Source organism: Siphateles boraxobius, unplaced genomic scaffold (assembly GCF_051911475.1).
Source record: "Siphateles boraxobius isolate OS27281-9 unplaced genomic scaffold, OSU_SipBor_1 24, whole genome shotgun sequence".
Lineage (NCBI taxonomy): Eukaryota > Metazoa > Chordata > Actinopteri > Cypriniformes > Leuciscidae > Siphateles > Siphateles boraxobius.
In genome coordinates this window covers 5,356,963-5,376,901 of record NW_027508855.1, presented here as the reverse complement: position 1 = coordinate 5,376,901, position 19,939 = coordinate 5,356,963, and the positions used below count along the sequence as shown (strand labels likewise).

At 43.8% G+C, this 19,939-nt stretch overlaps 1 protein-coding gene across 3 annotated transcripts in view; it reads left to right on the top strand.

The window, feature by feature from the left end:
* The window catches only part of unc5db (unc-5 netrin receptor Db), a 247,011-nt gene that overhangs the window by 151,906 nt on the left and 75,166 nt on the right, over positions 1-19,939 (top strand). For all 3 annotated transcript variants that reach the window (XM_077240897.1, XM_077240896.1, XM_077240895.1), the window contains exon 2: positions 4,733-4,948. In XM_077240897.1, coding sequence (XP_077097012.1) covers positions 4,733-4,948 — 216 coding nt within the window. The remainder of the gene's footprint in view (positions 1-4,732; positions 4,949-19,939) is intronic.

The following is a 19,939-nucleotide window of genomic DNA, read 5'->3' as shown; positions in this document are numbered from 1 at the left end:
TCGAGCGTACATTAACCATAAATTAATAAAAAATGGCAAACGTCACCAGCAGACACCACACATCAGTATTTCATCAAAATGACAAAAATATTGTAATTTGCCAACTCTGTAAGGGGCCGTTCACATATCGCGACTAAAAACGCATGGAAAGCGCGCATGGAAACTTTCGCCTTTCCACAAGTGCTTGCGCTCCCGTGGCGTCTGTTGTTGCTATGCAACCATAGAATGAACTGCGCTCTCCATGATGACGATGAAGTATCAGCAAATGATTAATTGATTTCTAGCCCTTGCATTAGCTTTACTACTAGATATTTATAGAGATGAGAAATAAAAAGCCGCCCAGTACAGCTATGATCAGCTGTTCAGCCGAGCTTTTGTTGTTGTTACGGAAAGGCCGAACGGTTGTACTCTCTCGCGGTACTTTGATGTCATTCAACGATCTGTCTGTTTTCACAAGCCTGTTTTCATTTTGCCGCGGCACTATATTTATGCGGACATTGCATCGGAAATGAAAGGCAAGAACGGCCATTTATTTGGCTTTACGGTTACATGGAAATTTTAATATGTAATGTCATAATTATGATGTTTTGAGAGTTTACTTATGTAGTTGTTGAATTAGGCTATGAATTAATAAACATTTACTGATAAGAACTATTTCATGTCTTTTCATTTACAGAAGCATAAACCACGAGTAGTCGAATAACTCGAGCATTGTTTTGATAAGAAATCGACTAGCAAAAATCAGTTGTCGTGCAACCCCTAGTGTCTGTAATGTTTTGAATGTAACGGACAAGGTCACTATGAAAACAGTGAAAAAGAGCTGAATGAAGACTTCTATTTGTTTTGTTTCTCATTTAAATAAATAAAAGCACACAGAAACAACATTGAGAGAATGCAAATTACAGAATTTTCATTTATGGGTGAATCCCATTTAAAACAACTTTCCTTCCATACATGCAGGTTAGCTTGTGACTAGTCACTAGTAATTAATCTCGTAATTGCTTAAATATATAGTGACAAAGTCAAAGTACAAAGCGATCTTGCATATTCACCCATTGGCCCATAATGTAAAGGATCATTTTAAGCCGCTCTACTAATAAATCGATGGTATTAGTTTGTACAGATCAATAGAGGTTTGCATTTAGTTGACAGAGCAAGAGGTTAAAAACATAACATGCATATGGCATTTAAAGGGATAGTTCACCCAAAAATGAAAATTCTGTAAGTATTTACTCACCCTCATGTTGTCTATCCCTTTAAATCTTTCAAAATTTTTCTTAGTTTAGTGCTTGATACTGTGTCTGAGTCATGTTTAATTCATTGCAAGGCAGTTTGTGTAAAATAAAGTTTAGGCTCTCTTTACAGCAGGAGGTAGATCAGGAGTAATTTCAGGTTATTCCTTCTATTCATCACTGGGATTTGAGCAACAGATATGGGGAAAAAGTGTATTTGTGCTGGTATAGAAAGGATCAGACTACTCACAGGAAATTGTTCTTCTAATAATAAATTAACTGGAACAATTTAAATTGGAGATATACCAAGTGATGTGCAGGGTAGACATTTGCATGAAACAAGCTAATATAGCGGTGCACTTGGTTTTGTAGTGGCAGATCCAGACAGATTCTATAGGAAGAATAATGAATTCTGTCCAAAGGTTGTAGCTGCCTTTTCTACCATCGACCCTCTGTAGCGGAGGGAAGTGATGTCGCCGTATTCAGCTCTGGTCAACCACCTATCCGCAACACTGCACAGCACGATTGTGTCCCTCTTTCTCTTTCATTTGGGAGCAAAATGCAGTGGAAATTCACGTTTTTACACAATGGAAGGGAACTGATGTGATTGAAGCTTCAGGCCTGTTTTGTTAAAATCCATTTTTCGTTCAAAACAAGCTTTAGGAAGTGGTCTGTATGCATAGAGAAACAGATTTTTTTTTTTTTTTGAGTTTTGATACTTTCCAGAATTTTGAACTGTTATCGCCCCCATACTGAACTGAATAAATAACAGCTGTGAACTGATTTTGACACCAAAGATGGTTGCACATGGTCTTACCACCCTCTCAATTTTAGTCACAGGGGACAAAAACATCCAGAATTCACGAAGGATCTGAAGTCAAATATGCTTTAAAAACTGATGTAATTGTGCGGTTCCCCTCCCCCCAATAAATCTGTGCAACCAAGACAAATTCCTTCCCACTGTGAGACTGCCAGCAAACATCTTCAGAGGAAGAGTACATTTCATTTTGAATTATTTAGAGTGAGCTCTGTTTTGTACCTTGAACTTTGAAACCCAGTGTTATATTGTGCATCTAAGATTTCCTGCTTTTGCCTCCTTACCTATGGGGTGATGTGTGACAATCTCCTGACATCCCTAGTGTGACTATGCTTTTCCACTTGGTGATTCTGCAAATAGCCCAGAATGCACTTCATCGTGAACTAGGTATCACACTATAGGAATATAACTCTGAATAATGTCATTCTTTTCTTTAGTGCTTATTCAAGGTGTTTTTCAATACACAGCAAAAGAGCATTTAACAACGAATGTTTTTTAATTGGAGGTTAAATACTGTCGGCATGTTTAATATTATACAGAATTAACATGTCCACTCTTAAGCAAATTTTTGCCCCTCAGAAAAGCTCGTCAAGATGAAATCATGTAAGATGAGAGGGGAATTGTGCTATCTGCTTTTTCCTTAATCACAGTGCATTTGTCTAAAGATTGAAGTTAAGTAGTAGAGACCAGGGGCAATTGTAACACTACATTTCTCACAAACAAGGCAGAGAGATGACATTTGAGTGCAGCTGCTCACATTGACTGCAATTAAATTGCTGGAGGTCACCGGACTATTCACGCTGTTGGGTTATTATAGTAGCCGTTCAGACTATGCAGTGGTATCTAACTATATGAGGTGGTGTTTTGCTGTCTGCTCTTCCAATGCTAGTCTACACAATGTTCATTTACATAAAGTTGGTTGCACTTAGGGGTGCATGATGTATCTGTTCTATATAGTTATCAAATGTTTATTAGAGATTTTTTAATGATGTCTTTTAGTTTTCATTTATTTGATCAAAAACACAAATCAGAATTCATTCTAATATGCTAATTTAGTATTCATAGAAAATGTCTTATTACCATAAATGGTGAAAAGAGTTGTGCTGCCAAATATTTTTGTGGAAACATTTTTTTTCTTCAGGATTCTTTGAATAGAAAGTTCAGAGGAACAGCATTTATTTGAAATTTAAATCTTTAGTAACATTATAAATGTCTTTACTGTCACTTTTGATCAATTTAATGCATCTTTGGTGAATAAAAGCATTAATTTCTTAAAAATCTGTTCTCTTGCAGTATCTAAAGCAGAGGTCTTCAATCCTGCTCCTGGAGGGCCACTGTCCTGCAGAGTTTAGTTCCAACCCTAATCAAACACACCTGAATCAGCTCAACAAGCTCTTCAGGATCGCTTGACTATACAAAGGCAGGTGTGCTGAAGCAGGTTGGAACTAAACTCTGCAGGACAGTGGCCCTCTAGGAGCAGGATTGAAGACCTCTGATCTAAAGTAATAAAAGAGAATCTGAAATAGTATGTATCTTAACTGCTCTTCACAAAACATACTGTAAGTGTGGTGTGTATGTGTGTGGTTCAGGTATTCCCTATGTTGTGAGGAACCCAGAAGGATGGCAACGTGTTTCTGTTTATAATGTTTAAAATTGATTTCATTTTCGCTTTTGTTTGTTCCAGTTAAAATTTCTTTAGTTTCTGTTTTTTTTGTTTCCTTGTACTGGTTCAGAACCCTGGTTTGCACAGTATAAAAATCATTATGTCTATGGAAAGTCCCCATAAAAAAATGGAAACCCAGTGTGTGTGTGTTTGCCTAAATTATCCATTTCAAATGACAGCAAATGTGGGAGGTGGTATAGATTGAAAGACTATTAGATTTCAGTGGGCAGAGTTGAATTAGCTGCTTGTTTATTGGCTTTCATGGGACTATACGCATCTGACAGACTTTACAGTATTCAACGGTTTACAGCCGAAAGCGGCGAGTTTTATTCCAGAGTCCAAGGGATGCGTGTGCAATTACTATTATTACAATAGCATGGATGTAAAAGATCTCTACATAAAATCTTGTTTTCTTCCCTCTATCCTCAACACCCCTTAACCTGTTTATTTTTCTTCTTCTATATTGTTTTTTTACAGTTTTAATTCTTCCTCCCTCTAAAGAGAATTGTAGCAGAAAGAAAAAAAAAGAAAAAAAACACTTGGCCTAAGCAAAAGCTTTCTCACTTTCTTCTGCACCGAGGTGCATTTTAGCTCATCAGCCAAACACAAAGCAATCAGTCGCCCCCTCTTCCATCGCTAATTCTTTTATTCTTTTCATCACAAAAGCACTCAGGGAAACCTAATGCGTTTTTAAAGTAGAAAATGGCTCGAATTGTTTTAGTGGAATTGTCTCTTTGGCACACAGTTTAAAATCAATGGGAAGCTAAGAACATTCCCCAGAGGAAAAAGCACCATATTTACAAACCTGAAGCCGTTTGAAATGCAGACCACATTCAGATAAGATTATGACATTATTTTTCATCAAATAATTGTAAGTACTAGGCACACATATAAATAATGTGTCTGGGATGTTAATTAATCAAAAAATGGTCCTAAAATTAAGATTTTATAAGTTTAAATTCTGAATAAATGTGCTGGAGTAATGTGCTCATTTCTTGCATGCTTTCATTGATTTCACAGGAGCTGTCAGTGATACCCTTTCTGATTCCCTGTCATCAGTTGGTGGGACATTACCCCACTTCCTGCAAGAGCCTGAGGATGCTTACATAATCAAAAACAACCCAATCAAGCTACGCTGCCGTGCAACTCCTGCCCTGCAGATCTTCTTCAAATGTAACGGGGAATGGGTCCATCAGAATCAACATACCTCACAAGAGTACATGGACCAAAACACTGGTAAGACACATAATCTTACTGCTACTGTCTGCTACTTAATCATTTCTTTCCAAGGAATATTTTATGTATATCCAGGCAAGCCTATTGGTTAATCTCTAGTTCAAATTCACTGGCGGGTATAAATACGGAAGTGGATGCACGCACTAGTTGCCTTTCGCTTCGGAGCCGTTCGTCTTTGATGTCTCTGAAGAGTGCTGTTGTATTCAACGAGCGAGTGTGTCGGTGTTCTTGCGGGAAGACCTCTCCAGTGTTGGTGTTCTACAGCGTGGTGCAGCGGTGATCGCGAGCTTCTCAGCTCTCAACTGCTGTTTTATCAGCATCAAATTTCTATTGTTTGTTTGTGTGTTGACGGTTGGTTAGAGGGCGAGAAGTGAATGCTTCACTGTTGGTTGAGAGACTATTCAGTGTTTGCCGCGGTCATTCCCTGTGTGCTCTGGCACTGGTGACGGTCCCATTTCCTAAAAGAGCATCACGGGTGTGAGTGCGTCTTTTTCAAGATGCCATTCCATCCGTGCGTTTCTGGGTGCGGTCTGGCGCTATCCCCCTCTGACGGTCACGAAAGTTGTGTCGCATGTTTGGGCTTACAGCATGCCGAGGCAGCTTTCGTGGATGAGTCATGTTCTCACTACGGGAGCATGGCCATCTCTGTGTTGAGATCTAGACTCGCCTTCGTCAAAAGCGTTGGTGCAGTCCCCACCTCACTCCTCTTTAGCACCGCAACCGGTGGAGCTCCCCATTGATCCCGCTGGTCCCTCTGTAATTGACAGGCCAGCCGTGTCATTTGGGGCCCCTCCAGGGGATACCATGTCAATCTCAGCATCGGAGGGGGAGCTGAACTCTGGAGATGATGACTCGGCTGCACTGCCTCCCTCTGGTAGACCAGTGTTGCCCGAGCCAGATCCAGAAATGTCAGCTATGCTGAAAAAGGCCGCCGAGGCGGTAGGGCTCGTGTGGAACCCTCCACCGTGTCCCGAGCCGTCTCGGTTGGATGATTGGTATATCGGGGCGGGCCTTACTGGTTCTCAGTCCGCCGCCCCGGTTCCTTTCTTTCCTGAAGTGCATGAGGAGCTTACGAGGGCATGGATGGCACCTTTCTCTGCCAGAAACCTCCTGAGTGGCTCCTCCCCCCTCACTACCCTTGATGGGGGAGCGGTGAAGGGTTACGAGGCTATCCCTCCAGTGGAGCGGGCTGTTGCGATGCAGCTATGCCCAACGGCGGCCGCTTCCTGGAGAGGTGATCCTCGTCACCCCTCTAAAGCCTGTAAGTTCTCGTCCGCTCTTACGGGCAAGGCTTACAAAGCTTGTGGGCAAGCCGCTTCCTCTCTGCATGCCATGGCGTTGCTCCAGGTCCACCAGGCCCAGGCACTCATGAACATGTCCCGACCGTGAGCTCATGGGTGAGCTCCGCACTGCAACTGACCTCGCACTCCGGGCGACAAAGGTTTCAGCTCGCGCGGTCGGTTCGGCGATGTCCACACTAGTGGTCCAGGAGCGCCATCTCTGGCTCAACCTGGCCGATATGAGAGAAGCGGACAAGGTTCGGTTCCTGGATTCTCCCATTTCCCAGGTTGGGTTATTCGGCGACGCTGTGTAGAACTTTGCCGAACAGTTCTCTACAGCCCAGAAACAGACGGAGGCCATCCGGCACATCCTGCCTCGGAGGGACGCTGCTGCCTTCACGTCCGCCCGCAGCCGCCTCAGCTCCCGCCGGACCACCGCAGAAGCCTTCACCCAGGAGCCGCGGAAGGGGCGCCCAGCCTGCTCCAGGCGCTGCCAAGCCAGGTGGTAAGCATCAGCGCAAAAGAAAATGCTGAACCTGGACAGGCTTTCAGGGATGGAGGAGTTGCTCGTGGAGTGGTCGCCGATCCACTCCCTCTGGCTGGTTGGAGGGCCGGCTGGAGTTTTTTGTTATGTGTGTGTTTGTTCCGCCGCTGGCCCCTATAAAAACTGGGTCAGCGGTACCCACATATTCAGAAAAAGAGCAAATTTTCTATTCCTGGGTCCCAAGTGGACCAGTCTGGCGGTGTGACCCTGTAATAGCTTTACATCCCCCAGCTTCCCTTGGTCACCAGCAGGCAGCTTGGGGCGTTCGAGGACCCGGTCATCCGCCTTCCACGTCCCCCTGCCGCTAGTGGAGACAGGTAAGTGTTGCACTGCACACTAACACCACTATCTCTACTTTGCTGCCCCACCTCAGGCTCGGCTACCCCGCTCAAGTCAGTGATAATCATCACATTAGGTGTTGAGCAGACGTGCTCCTGAAAATTCAGTGGTATTCATCACACCGAGTGTTGAGCAGTGCTCCTGACTTGTGCGTGCTTATCTTATCCTGCTGGCGAAGGATTTGATATAGCCGCTCCTCCAGCCGGTACGAAGGCCAGTTGTAAACTCGTTCTTCGTGCTACTAGGTGGTGGGTCGTGACCATCTTGGCACAAGATTGGTCTGCAGCTCCGACCTGAAAGACATGTGCTTCAGATCTCTACCTTCCGCACCACAGGCCATCCTGTGTGTTGCGTGTAAGGGTGGAGTATCAGTACAGTGTCCTTCATCTCGAGTGCCCCAGAGCCTGTTGGGTCTTCAGGTCAACTGGAAGAGAGTAATCTCGCCCACGGGCTGAGTATCTCTTTTTCAGTTTTGGTGATGGACTCGGTCTAACACGTCTCTCCAATGAGAATGTGTTCAGCTGGTGTTGAAGTGAGAAAGGGTCCCACTGAAAGAACTTTCAGAGGCTCCTGGGGTATATGGTAGTTGCAGCCTTTGGCTTCCTCCATATGTGACCGCTTCAGCGCTAGCTTCATGATTGAGTCCCGAGGTGACCGTGGCAGAGCAGCTCACCCTGTGTGACTATAGTTCATCCTGGTCTGCTGCCAAACCCTCTTCAACAGAGGGGCCATGTACAAAGGGCGTGTTTTAACGGGGGCCTGGGCGACCCTCGACTACACGGGCATTCGTGCCTCGAGTTGTTAGACATTGCGACCGTTGCGCAAGCTTCCCTTGCATGTCACAACTCACCCCTCACCTCCTCCTTGGAGTCAGAAGCTTCTGAGGACGCTTTGTTCCACTCTTCCCGCTTTACTCAATCGTGCCGCCATCGAGCCTCACGACAGTTATAGTCAGGGCAAGTGGAGACTCCATCCCCTGGGTCCAGCTGGGTCATGACCATTCCGGGGCCGCTCAGTTGTCCCTCCGGTTTCGTCTTCCTGCCAGTGTTTGTATAAACCGAGCAGACTACCCTTGGACAAACACTGGCTCTCAGCTGCCCCAGGGGCTGCAGAAATGCGTTTAACCCCAGTGAGCCTTCTAAAAGCGACTGCGACTCATGGTCGCCTTGCGCCTGCTCAAGTCAGTGAAATCATCACACTTCATGTTGAGCAGAAATGCTCCTGAAACTCAGTGAAGCAGCAATGAAGCATCGCACTCAAGTGTTGAGCAGCAATGCTCCTGTAGCTCAGCGAGTTCATCACACTCAGGTGTTGAGCAGAAATGCTCCTGTAGCTCAGTGAATTCATCACACGCAGTGCTGAGCAGAAATGCTCCTGTTGCTCAGTGAAGTTCTTCGCGTTCAAGTGTTGAGCAGAAATGCTCCTGAAGCTCAGTGAGTTTATCACACTCAGGTGTTGAGCATGAATGCTCCTGAAGCTCAGTGAACTTATCACACTCAAGTGCATAGCAGAAAATGCTCCTGAAGCCCGGTGATCTTCACATGTTGTGTTGAGCAATGCTCCTGTGTTACGGCTGGCTCGTAGACCGCAACATAAAAGAGGCAAACCACAAACACTTGAACAATAAACCAATTTATTGACAAACCAAACAAAACAATTATTAACTAATCAGAAAAATCAATGTCTAGGGGAAAAATAAATACACGCGCGTTTCTACACAAGATAAACAATATCTGGCACTAACAATAAAGATGGGAGAACAAACAAATACCCAGAAGAAATAAGGTGGGAGAGAAAACAAAAAAAACGTGAGAGAGCTCAGCTCCCAAGAGAGACCGAGCCTCAGAGCCGCGAGCTGAGACTAAGAGCTGAGACTAAGAGAGACCGCTCACTCCCCAATCACAGATCTTTATACTACTCCATATAAGGAGTTAATTAGGGACGGAATACACCTGTTGCTCAACTAACGCCTGCACTGTGTAGCAGAGCCAGTAGAGGCAACCAGGCGGGCGTAACACCTCCCTCACAAAAAGTATTCCTCTAAGCTAAGGAATGCAACAAAAAACAACAACAACACAACAACACGGTTTATCCCACTCCACTCGGTTCCTGGTTCCTGCTTCCTGGGCCCTAGGAAAACAAGATAGAAAGAGAAGGGAGAAAAAGGGAAAAACACAACACATTATATACTCATGCTCGAGATAAGGCATCAGCGATGACATTTTCCGTGCCCCGGATGTGTTTAATGTCAAGGAAAAATGGCTGTAAGAAGAGACTCCACCGCATTAACCTTTGATTACGATCCTTCATTCTGTGTAAAAACACCAAAGGATTATGATCGGTGTAAACCACAATTGGACTTGTGGACGATCCCAGATAAATTTCAAAATGTTGGATGGCCAAGATAAGAGCAAGTGTCTCCTTTTCAACCACAGAGTAAACTCGCTGATGGACGTTGAACTTTTTTGAAAAATAACAGACTGGGTGGTCTATTTCATCTTGACTTTTCTGTAGGAGAACAGCTCCGGCTCCAGTATCACTGGCATCAACAGCTAAACAAAAAGGCTGGGAGAAATCGGGTGCAACAAGCACAGGAGCACTAGCCAACAGTGCTTTGGCTCCCTCAAATGCCTGTTGGGCAGCTGTAGTCCAATTAAGGGATACTCTTGGGCTTATGAGATCAGTCAAAGGTGATACAATAGAGGCAAAATTTGGGCAAAACCCCCGATAATATCCGGCCATTCCCAGAAACCTGCGCAACTCCTTGCGATTTGTCGGCACTGGAAAATCACAGATGGACTCAATCTTAGCTTCGATGGGGCGAACATGTCCGTTTCCTACTATTTTCCCTAAATAGGTAACCGTAGCTTTCCCAAATTCGCACTTTGCTAATTTTAAAGTTAAAGAAGCGTCAGACAAGCGAACAAACAACTCCCTTATTTGGACTAGGTGATCCGACCAAGAGGAACTGTACAGAACCACATCGTCCAAATAAGCGTCACAGTCAGGTAATCCACACAACACCTTATTTATGAGGCGTTGGAAGGTAGCGGGAGCATTTCGAACCCCAAACGGCATCACACGATATTGCAGGAAGTTATCAGGTGTTACGAATGCAGACAGTTCCCTTGCTCTATCGGTTAATGGAACCTGCCAATATCCTTTCAAGAGATCGAACTTGCTCACAAATTTTGCAGCCCCCACTCTATCCACGCAATCATCGATGCGGGGTAAAGGATAACAGTCAGGCTTAGTTATGGAATTAAGCTTACGATAGTCGGTGCAAAATCGGTAGGATCCGTCAGGCTTATTTACAAGAAGACAGGGGGAACTCCAGGCACTAAAGCTGGGCTCAGCCAAGTTGTGATCTAATAAGTAAGTCACTTCCTTTTTCAATAAGTCCCGCTTCACAGGGTTTACCCTATACGCATGCTGCTTAATTGGTGAAGCAGAACCCACATCAATATCATGTTCAATCACTGTAGTGCAAGTGGGCACATCCGAAAACAACTGAGGAAAAAACTCCACTAGCTGAAGAATGTCGCGTTTCTCAGAGGGAGATAGATGAGGTAAATGAAAAACCAAGTTTGAATACATCTTGGAATTATTCAACCGTCCCTCGACAACCCCTCGAGAAGGAAAATGTATGGAATCATCCCTCATGCAATTCAAGGAGGATGTCTCCGAAAATGGAGTTCTTTCCACGCTCAACTGTGAAGAATCAGCAGGCACAATGGCCACTAACCCCACAGAAGATCCAGAAGGAAAGTAAGGCTTCAAAAGGTTTATGTGGCAAACCTGTACTCCCTTACGTCGTTCTGGGGTTTCCAAAAGATAATTCTGTCCAGAAAGACATTTGAGAACCGGATAGGGACCTGCAAAACGGGCTTGAAAAGGATTATTTACAAGCGGCAACAAAGCTAGTACCTGGTCCCCAACCTTAAATTTCCGAGCCACTGCTCATTTGTTAAACAACCTCTCCATCTTACTCTGTGACTTCCCCAGTTTCCTCTGAGCAATAGCTCGAGCCTCATGTAACCGATATCGGAAACCGCTCACAAAGTCCAAAACATTTTTGGAGGGTTCAGAAGGACTCCAATTGTCAGCTAAAACCGCAATAGGACCACGAACTTCATGACCGAATACCAGATCATTTGGACTAAATCCAATGCTTTCCTGAGTAACCTCTCTCACTCCCATAAGCAACCAAGGCAGCCCCTCCTCCCAATCAGAACCAAGCTCCACACAGTAGGATCGCAGCAATGACTTTAAGGTCTGATGAAATCTTTCGACAAGTTCTAATAAACCTTGCCACGTCCCTTTTCAAACCAGGCCAGAAGAACCTGCGTTGCAATCGATCATACGTTTTCCTTACTCCCATATGTCCAGCCATTCCATCATGTGCTAACGCGATCGCAGACTGCCTAAATTTAAAAGGAACTATCACTTGAACATAAACCTTAGTAATGGGCTCAGATTCACTGACCCACCGTCTGAGCAACAATTCATCTTTCAGGAAGTAGCAAGAGGGTAACCGAGTCTCAACATCCCCCTCGACACAAACCACCGAGAACAAAGGCTTAAGCGTTACATCAGCTAACTGTTCTCGAATCAGGTCCTCTCTAGAAACATGGAAAATGGAAGATAGAAATTTCTCCGAAACTGCCGTCTCCCCAGAGGCAAACTCTTCTGAAAAAAAAACAGCTGAGTCTGAAATATTACCTCGTTCTACATCATCCTCAGACTGAATGGATAGCTGTTCCTCCATGGTTATTTCACCATCAGGATATAAATAAATTTCACCTTCACTCTGTCGTTCAACTTCAAGTTGTCTTCCCCTAGCTCGGGTGACAGCACAGGAAGGAAACACGTGGGGAAATTTCAAACCACACTCATCAGGAACATCTGTAAGCATAGGTGAGGAGACTACAACAGTTGATGGTACAGGTTTTAATGTTCCCCAGACATTTCCCTGAGCAAGATCGTTACCCAAAATAAAAGACACCCCTGGTACAGGAAGGGAAGATCGTACTCCAACAATCACATCTCCATTTACAATATCAGAGGCAAGGTGTACCCTGTGTAAAGGAACTTTTAAGAAGGTCATTTCTATCCCCCTAATTAATACATCCTTCCCGGTCGCAGTCTGACCTGAGAGTGGGAGAACTCCCTCTAGCAAAAACGACTGAGAAGCGCCAGTGTCTCTCAAGATCTTCAAAGAAACTTCTCCCTCTTGCCCTGGCAAAGACACTATGCCGGTAGAAATGAATGGAGCATACTCCGAATAATTATCTCCGACATCTACCTGTTTTGAGATTCCCTTTTCAATCTCAGGATTCTGTTGGTAAACATAACTCTCCAGCGGTTCACGTCCAACCAACCCAACTGGCTTAGCAGACTTCTTCAAAGCGTTACATTCAGATATCTTATGTCCTGCTTTGTGACAGTAAAAACAAATCACCTTACCCTTCTCTGATGAAAATTTCTGACTGACAGGGGGCACACTTGGGATTGTATTTGATGTACTCACTAGAGGCATCCAACGATTTCGGAATGACTTTCTATTCGGCTCACCTGAACCTCTATCAGGAAAAGAAACTCGGTGGGTCAGAACAAATTCATCAGCCAACACAGCTGCATTAGCTAATGTAAGAGCCTTCTGTTCATTCAAATAAGTAGAGACAGACGCTGGTACACAGTTTTTAAATTCTTCCACAAGAATTAACTCCCTCAACTGGTTCAAGGTTTCTACTTTCTGAGACTGACACCACCTAGTAAACGTAATTTATTTTTCCCGAGCAAACTCAACATATGTTTGCCTTTCAAGTCTTCTATAACCATGAAAACGCTGACGATAAGCCTCTGGTACTAACTCATACGCTCTCAAAATGGCTATTTTAACTTGTTTGAAATCTTTTTGCGCCCGTCGCTTGCACCTACGTGCCAAGTCAGGAGAGGAACAGGTCTTCATAGTTGCCCCTTATTTGCCCAACTAGACCTGGTTCCCATCGACAGCCTTCCTGACTTCCCCTGAAAACTCTTTCAGGGACGGGGCACGATGGCACCCGCGTTCTTCCCCCGGAGATTCCAGGTGGTCTTACATCTGAACGCGGAGGTTCAGGTGGCTATCACAGGGACATGTGATAGTTACCATCACTTCTGCGAGCACCCCCTAGAAATGGGTAGCGTGCTTACGCCTTTAGAAGTGGAACCTAGTCGTTGAGTCTGCCCTCCAGAGGAGATCCTGAAAGCTTTCGAACACTTCAGTGCTCTCTTTCCTGCAAAATGGGTTGGAGTAGGCTGTTTTCCTTCACCCTCAAAATGATGTTGCCTCGGTGTTTAAACGACGCTCATCGTGTTGCAGAAGTGTGCAGAAGCACGTTCTGATCATCAGGTTCCTGAGGAGCAAGGTCTTGTAAATCCTTGCGTCCCTCTTTATCCTCTTGGGCCTTGTCCCTGCACTGCAGAGACTGCCCCTGAGCCACTGCAGGTAGTGATGGGTTGGAGTAGGCTGTTTTCCTTCACCCTCAAAATGATGTTGCCTCGGTGTTTAAACGACGCTCATCGTGTTGCAGAAGTGTGCAGAAGCACGTTCTGATCGTCAGGTTCCTGAGGAGCAAGGTCTTGTAAATCCTTGCGTCCCTCTTTATCCTCTTGGGCCTTGTCCCTGCACTGCAGAGACTGCCCCTGAGCCACTGCAGGTAGTGATGGGTTGGAGTAGGCTGTTTTCCTTCACCCTCAAAATGATGTTGCCCCTGAGCCACTGCAGGTAGTGATGGGTTGGAGTAGGCTGTTTTCCTTCACCCTCAAAATGATGTTGCCTCGGTGTTTAAACGACGCTCATCGTGTTGCAGAAGTGTGCAGAAGCACGTTCTGATCGTCAGGTTCCTGAGGAGCAAGGTCTTGTAAATCCTTGCGTCCCTCTTTATCCTCTTGGGCCTTGTCCCTGCACTGCAGAGACTGCCCCTGAGCCACTGCAGGCAGTGAGTTAAAAATTCTGTTATATCAGTTCTCCTCCTCGCGTGGTCTCTACTAGAGGGTAGGGACTTGCTCGCTTTCGTTCAACGTATTGTGCCTGGAGTCTGGGCCGGCTAACTCTCACAAGCTGAGACCCGTGCCCAAGGTTCCTACCTCTCCCCTAATAGAAGCAGGTGGTGAGCCTGCAAGCGCTGCCCTGGAGGAGGCAGATCCAGCCCTGGCTTCTCTGTCCGTTCGCTTGGACGTGTACAGAACGCAAGCCATAGACCTCAGACCAGCTCTACAAATATCTGTTGGAATTCAGCAGAGAGGGAAGGCTGTGTCCATGCAAGTCGCACTAGTGCTTGCCTTCATTTCGGTAAAAATCCAAGATGCAACATGTCCACTTAGGTGTTGAGCTCCTCTATTATGAGTGTAAAGTGCTCCGCCTGGGCGTTGACGATATGCTTTGCTAAAACAGATTCTAGAGTTGGGGGCTGGACGACACCTAGTTGAACCGCTGCTTCCCGTGGGCTCTCTTCTCATGAAGCCAGTTTCACCGTGAGCCCGGTTCAAGTGTCGGCTTGCTGCGCCATTCCCCTCCTATGGACTGGATACGTGCGCCTTTCTACTCCAGTTGAGTTCCCTTAAAATTGAACCCTATTGAGTTCCTCCACAATCCTCCGACATCGGACGTGCGGAACGTCTGGTGTTAGGCCTACCACTCGTAAGCAGTGTGGAACCTGTGTTAGGCTGGGTCCATATGTTGCGGTCCCTACGGCGACCCCATATGTGTATTCTTCCACGATACGGCTCCCTGCGGTGAGCCCGTGTCTTCCCTTGGCAGAGTCTCTCTGCCGTCACTGTCCGGTGTGTCTCCCCCCGTCTTAGGCTGGAGCCACCCCAGTGACATTCCATATGTTAGACTGCCCGGTTTCCGCCCAGTTCATATGTGTATTTTCCACGTTACCTCCCTCTGGGTTGGATATGGCTTCCGCAGCGTCCCTTCCTTCCAATGTATGGGGAACGCTTTCCCAGTGGTCCTGTAGGAACAGCAGTGACTTCCCTGGCCTAAGCCCTGTCCTTCCCCGCCTTAAATTTGCGGGGGCATCAGGAGGCTTTGGTTTAGGCACTGGAAGGTGGCAGCGTTAGTGGCGTTTTCAAAGGTTATCCCCATTCAGTCGACCTTTGACTACGTCTGACGTTATCGACTGAAAGGGAACGTCCTGGTTGCGTATGCAATCCACCGTTCCCTGAAGGAGGGAACGGAGGACGTAGTCCCCTTGCCACTACCGCTGGACCACCGCTGACCCCGGGTTACTCACGGCTCCTCAGCGAAAAGCAACTAGTGCGTGCATCCACTTCCGTACTCATACCCGCGCCGCGGGGGCGGAGTGTGTGATGCAAATCACGCACGCCAAATTCCATTGGCTCGTTCAATAGTAATCGAAGATGGTAGGCTCTCTAGCGCGATCCCCATTCAGTCGACTGTCGACTACGTCCTCCGTTCCCTCCTTCAGGATACGGTGGGTTGCATACGCAACCAGGACGTTAGTCTGTATCATAGAAGAGGTTTAGAGATTTAGATGCTCACGTGATATTCTCGTGAATAAATAAAGATGACTGTTGGTGTGATTTGGCAATACAATGCTATATTGACATCTGTCATGATACAATAACATTGCTATTCTTTATCCTTGTGATTCAGAACTGTGATATAATACATTACTAACTTGTTTCTCATTCAGTATTACTGGACATCAGTGCTTTGTGCAGCTTGGTTGAAAAGAAATAGAGTGTGCACTGACCAATGCTACAATAAACTGAAAATATTTTTTCTAAAGAAATGACTGTAAAAAAATGTAGCTAAAAATATCTCATATAATTTTTTTCTTTTTCTTCCCCAACTCTACTTGTGAAGTCAGCTGTGATGTTGTTTTGTAAGTTCTGTAAAGTTAATTTCATGTTTCCTTGGCAACTTGCCGGCTACAATAATTTCCAGTGCAATTTAGGCTGAATTACAGGAACTGGCATAGGGACACACTCAACAGTGCTTTTATTAGAGGATTTCTGCTTTTGTATTACCAAAAAAGAAAACACCTAATCCACCAGCTCCTCTGAAGCACACCGTGATTAGTCCACATAGGCGTTTGCCTCACATGATGGCTTTGTAGCAGGAGGAGCCTTTTAATTGCTTCTGGAAGTTCATTATTGTGTGATTGCTGTGCTGTGAAATTGTTGAGGGCCTTATAATTGAAAAAATGAAAAATCACAACAAATTATTTTCTCGTTTACATGTGGGAAAAGTCAGTGAAGTTTAGGCAAACGTGCTTGCCACCGTCACATACTGTAAATGCATTGCCAAACAAAAAGTGATTTGCTAACTAATTTAATAACTCATTTAAAAACATAGATTTATATGGCTGTTCTCAGTTAGTGCTGTGGCTAGTTAGTGCTAGTGTTGTTGTGGCTTAGAACAGGAAGAGGAAGCTACAGTACATTGAGCATGTAATCACTGAAATGGAGATCTCAAGATGGTCTCAATTTCTGCTTTTACATTGATTATGTGCTTAGCAATTGGTCAGAAAAACATTGAACCATTCGTCTTTTCTGTCCTTTGTCCCCAGTAAAGATGGAGGTTACGTTATTTAGATGATGATTCATCTGGTGAGCTGACTGGCCGATTTAACACAGATTTTCTGTTTGCTGATCCCTGTTTCATCTCGATACTGTGCATGCATGCTCAAGACTTTGCAGCATGTTTTCTCACCCCTATTTCTGCACCCTTGAGCATTTGCATTTCACGTATCCTTGCACACAGATTCATCACATTATTGCCCTCAAAGGACATATTTACAACTTTGAGTCAGGTCCAGTGGGCATAAATGACGAACCACAACGATCACATTTCATATGTGAAATAGCATGCATTAGGTTCTAGGATGTCACATGCTCATTCCACTTAAAGTGTTTTTTCTTTATTTAGCTTGCTATCTGTTGTACGACAGATTTAGAGCAGATGTCTTAGGACAGGTTTTTCAGCGTTGCCTACTGGCCCTTCTGCCTCTGTCCAGCCACAATATGGAAAGCAGTAATTTCCTCTCCTGAGAATATACTTCCCCCTTTACCAGGTTCACTACCTTCAGTGTTGCCAAGGCGATGAAATGTATCAGCCTGGACCCAAGTGGATTTGCAATTAGAAGAGCCAGAGGAAGTCTCCATTCGGCCAATCACATTGCCAGCTTTACATCAGTGCTAAACTCATAACCAGTGATAACGACATCCTTTATAGCACCCCACCATGCCACCATAATGGATAACAAAAAAGGCGATAGGATTAGGAGGACGCTAATCAGAGCCACAGATCTACAAAGAATTGTTTTTTATTGATTAAAGCATGGGTCTTCAATGTCATTGCAAGCGGAAGATAAGATCTCTTACTTACCAGGCAGACAGATAAGCAGCAACACATTGCCCTTGAGTTTAGTCCATGTGCAGATCGAGAGGTACCAATCCAAACCTTTTGGACAGGGTCCACTTACCTCTGTGACAATGTCTGGACTTAAATTGTTACCTTATTTTGTGTGATTTATTTGTTATTGTAGCAACAAAAAAACCCAAAAAAGTCTTAATTTATGTTCACTTTTATGTTAGGAACAGAAAACAGACGACAGAAGGCCAGCAGAAGGGACTGTCATGTTTATAGCTGATAAATATAGCTGATTTCATAAAGAAACAGGAGACAGTGTTGATCAACTCAAATGTGTATCTGTATCAAATTCATTTAACGTTTTCCCATGGTGCATTAATTGGCATTTCTTTAATGTGGTACTCAAATTGGTGAATGCACACATAGAGGTGTGACAGAAAATGTTTTTAATGGCAGAAAGTTTATTTAGTTAGAATATGTTTTATTGCAGATAAAGTTCCTATTACAACAAAAAATATTGCTCTTCTCAGTTATAAACACTTCTGTTGACAATACAGATGGGAAGAATTGGTGAGAACTGACAATTAATGTGCCTTCATATTGAGTCACTCTCAACAAATGGACAATTTAATGAGAATGATCCTGAAAACTGCCGTATTCACTATCCATTTCACTATAATTATCTTCATTATACGGCTCTATTAAATACGTGTATTAAAATGTATTACATTTTTTTTTTTTTATTGTAATAATACTTCACATTATTATAGAATTTTTCACCAAATAAACACAACCTTGTTGAGTATAAGAGAATTCTTTCAAAACAATTCAAAAATCTTACCAACCAAAAACTTTTAAATGGTAGTGTATATTTTTTTATTAATGACCAGCTAACAGTTGTCTTTTATTTATAAAAGTCTCTTCTGATACACAGTGGAAATTTTCATGAGCAAAGTTGTTTATTATTGTTGCAAATTATTATTAATGTGGCTTATGATGCTAGTTACTGAGCATCCCTGGTGCTTCAATAATTTGCTCGGCTAAACTGTTGCACAGCAGGAGTTGAAGAAGGCCTTGTTTATGCTAGTCTTAAAGTGACTGTTAAAACAGCAAGATGCCCTTCCAACATGAGCATTAATACTGCTTTAAGAAACAATATATAAAAACTTGTTATATATTTCCTTTTTATTCTTATGTTGACTGGGGAAGAGATCTGAAATGTTCAAAGGTGTTCGATGAACCTCAGTATCAGCCCATGAGAACAGTTATAGAGCATAACCATCTTATGAAAAATCATCCTCCTCTAAGTCATTTATCACGGATTTGCCAAAGGAGGAAGACACGACTGCCATGCTGCTCGCTGTGCCTCTATTATTGTCCTTTACTGATAAATGACAAGCTGAAACTTCTGTGCAGCAGTATACATATAGGCCCCACAGACTACTACATTTAGGATTATAACCTGGGGATTTTGAAAAAAAAAAAAAATTCTGTGTTGATATTGTCGGTGGAGAGAGAATCCAATTGAATGTGACCAGAAACTAGACAAAGCTTTTTCTTCCTGTCTATAGATTAGAGGCAAATAGAAAGAGGCAGATCCAGACAAGTTATAAACTTCATAGGGGGCACAGGCAATGCCTAAACCCGATAATGAGCTCTTTGTGTCCCTGTCATACCTGAAGTGAAGGCCTTGAGTCCTGGCGACCAAGCAGCAGTGACAAACTAACAATGACAAGATCTGGCCTCTGGCAGTGTGACTGAATGCTTTTCTTCTTTGCCATGGAGTGTCACATTCTAATGGCTGCTATCGTCGGGTATCAAGTCAATTTGTTCCTGGAGTTTTATGGGTTGAATGAGTGGAAGTTGTTAACTAGGATCTGAAATATGCTTTGTGGTTTTTACAACTTAAAAGAGCAATTTTTATTTCAACGTTAAAGCATTTGGTTTTGTTCAGAGTCATTTATTTCATTCTTTATTTTCAGCTCCACATGAATATCGTAATGCAGCTTTCAAACAGAGTTGTTACCTGCTCAAAACCCTAGCTTTTCTCACAAAATTTAGAGAAAATTATGAGCATGCTCAGTAAAATTATATGAGCTCACCATTGCAACTGTCATCCACTCAAAACCTGTGAAAGTATATATAATAAAACAGAATAAAAACTCTTGTATGTCTTATCACTCTTGCATTGAACAGCCTAATTGATAATAATGTGAGCGATGTAGTTGTCATGTCATGCTGTTCGCTTTCACACTGCGATTGGCTGCTGTTTTATTCCTTTCCAAATCCAACTGAGAAAACCTGGATTTTATGGCTTTCAGCCATCATTAGTTCTGCTTTCGTTAGTTAGGCCTTCTGGGCAAACGTAATATAACAAAATTAATTATTGATAAGCATATTCTTTACCTCAGTAAATTGTATCTAGTAAAAAAAATTACACC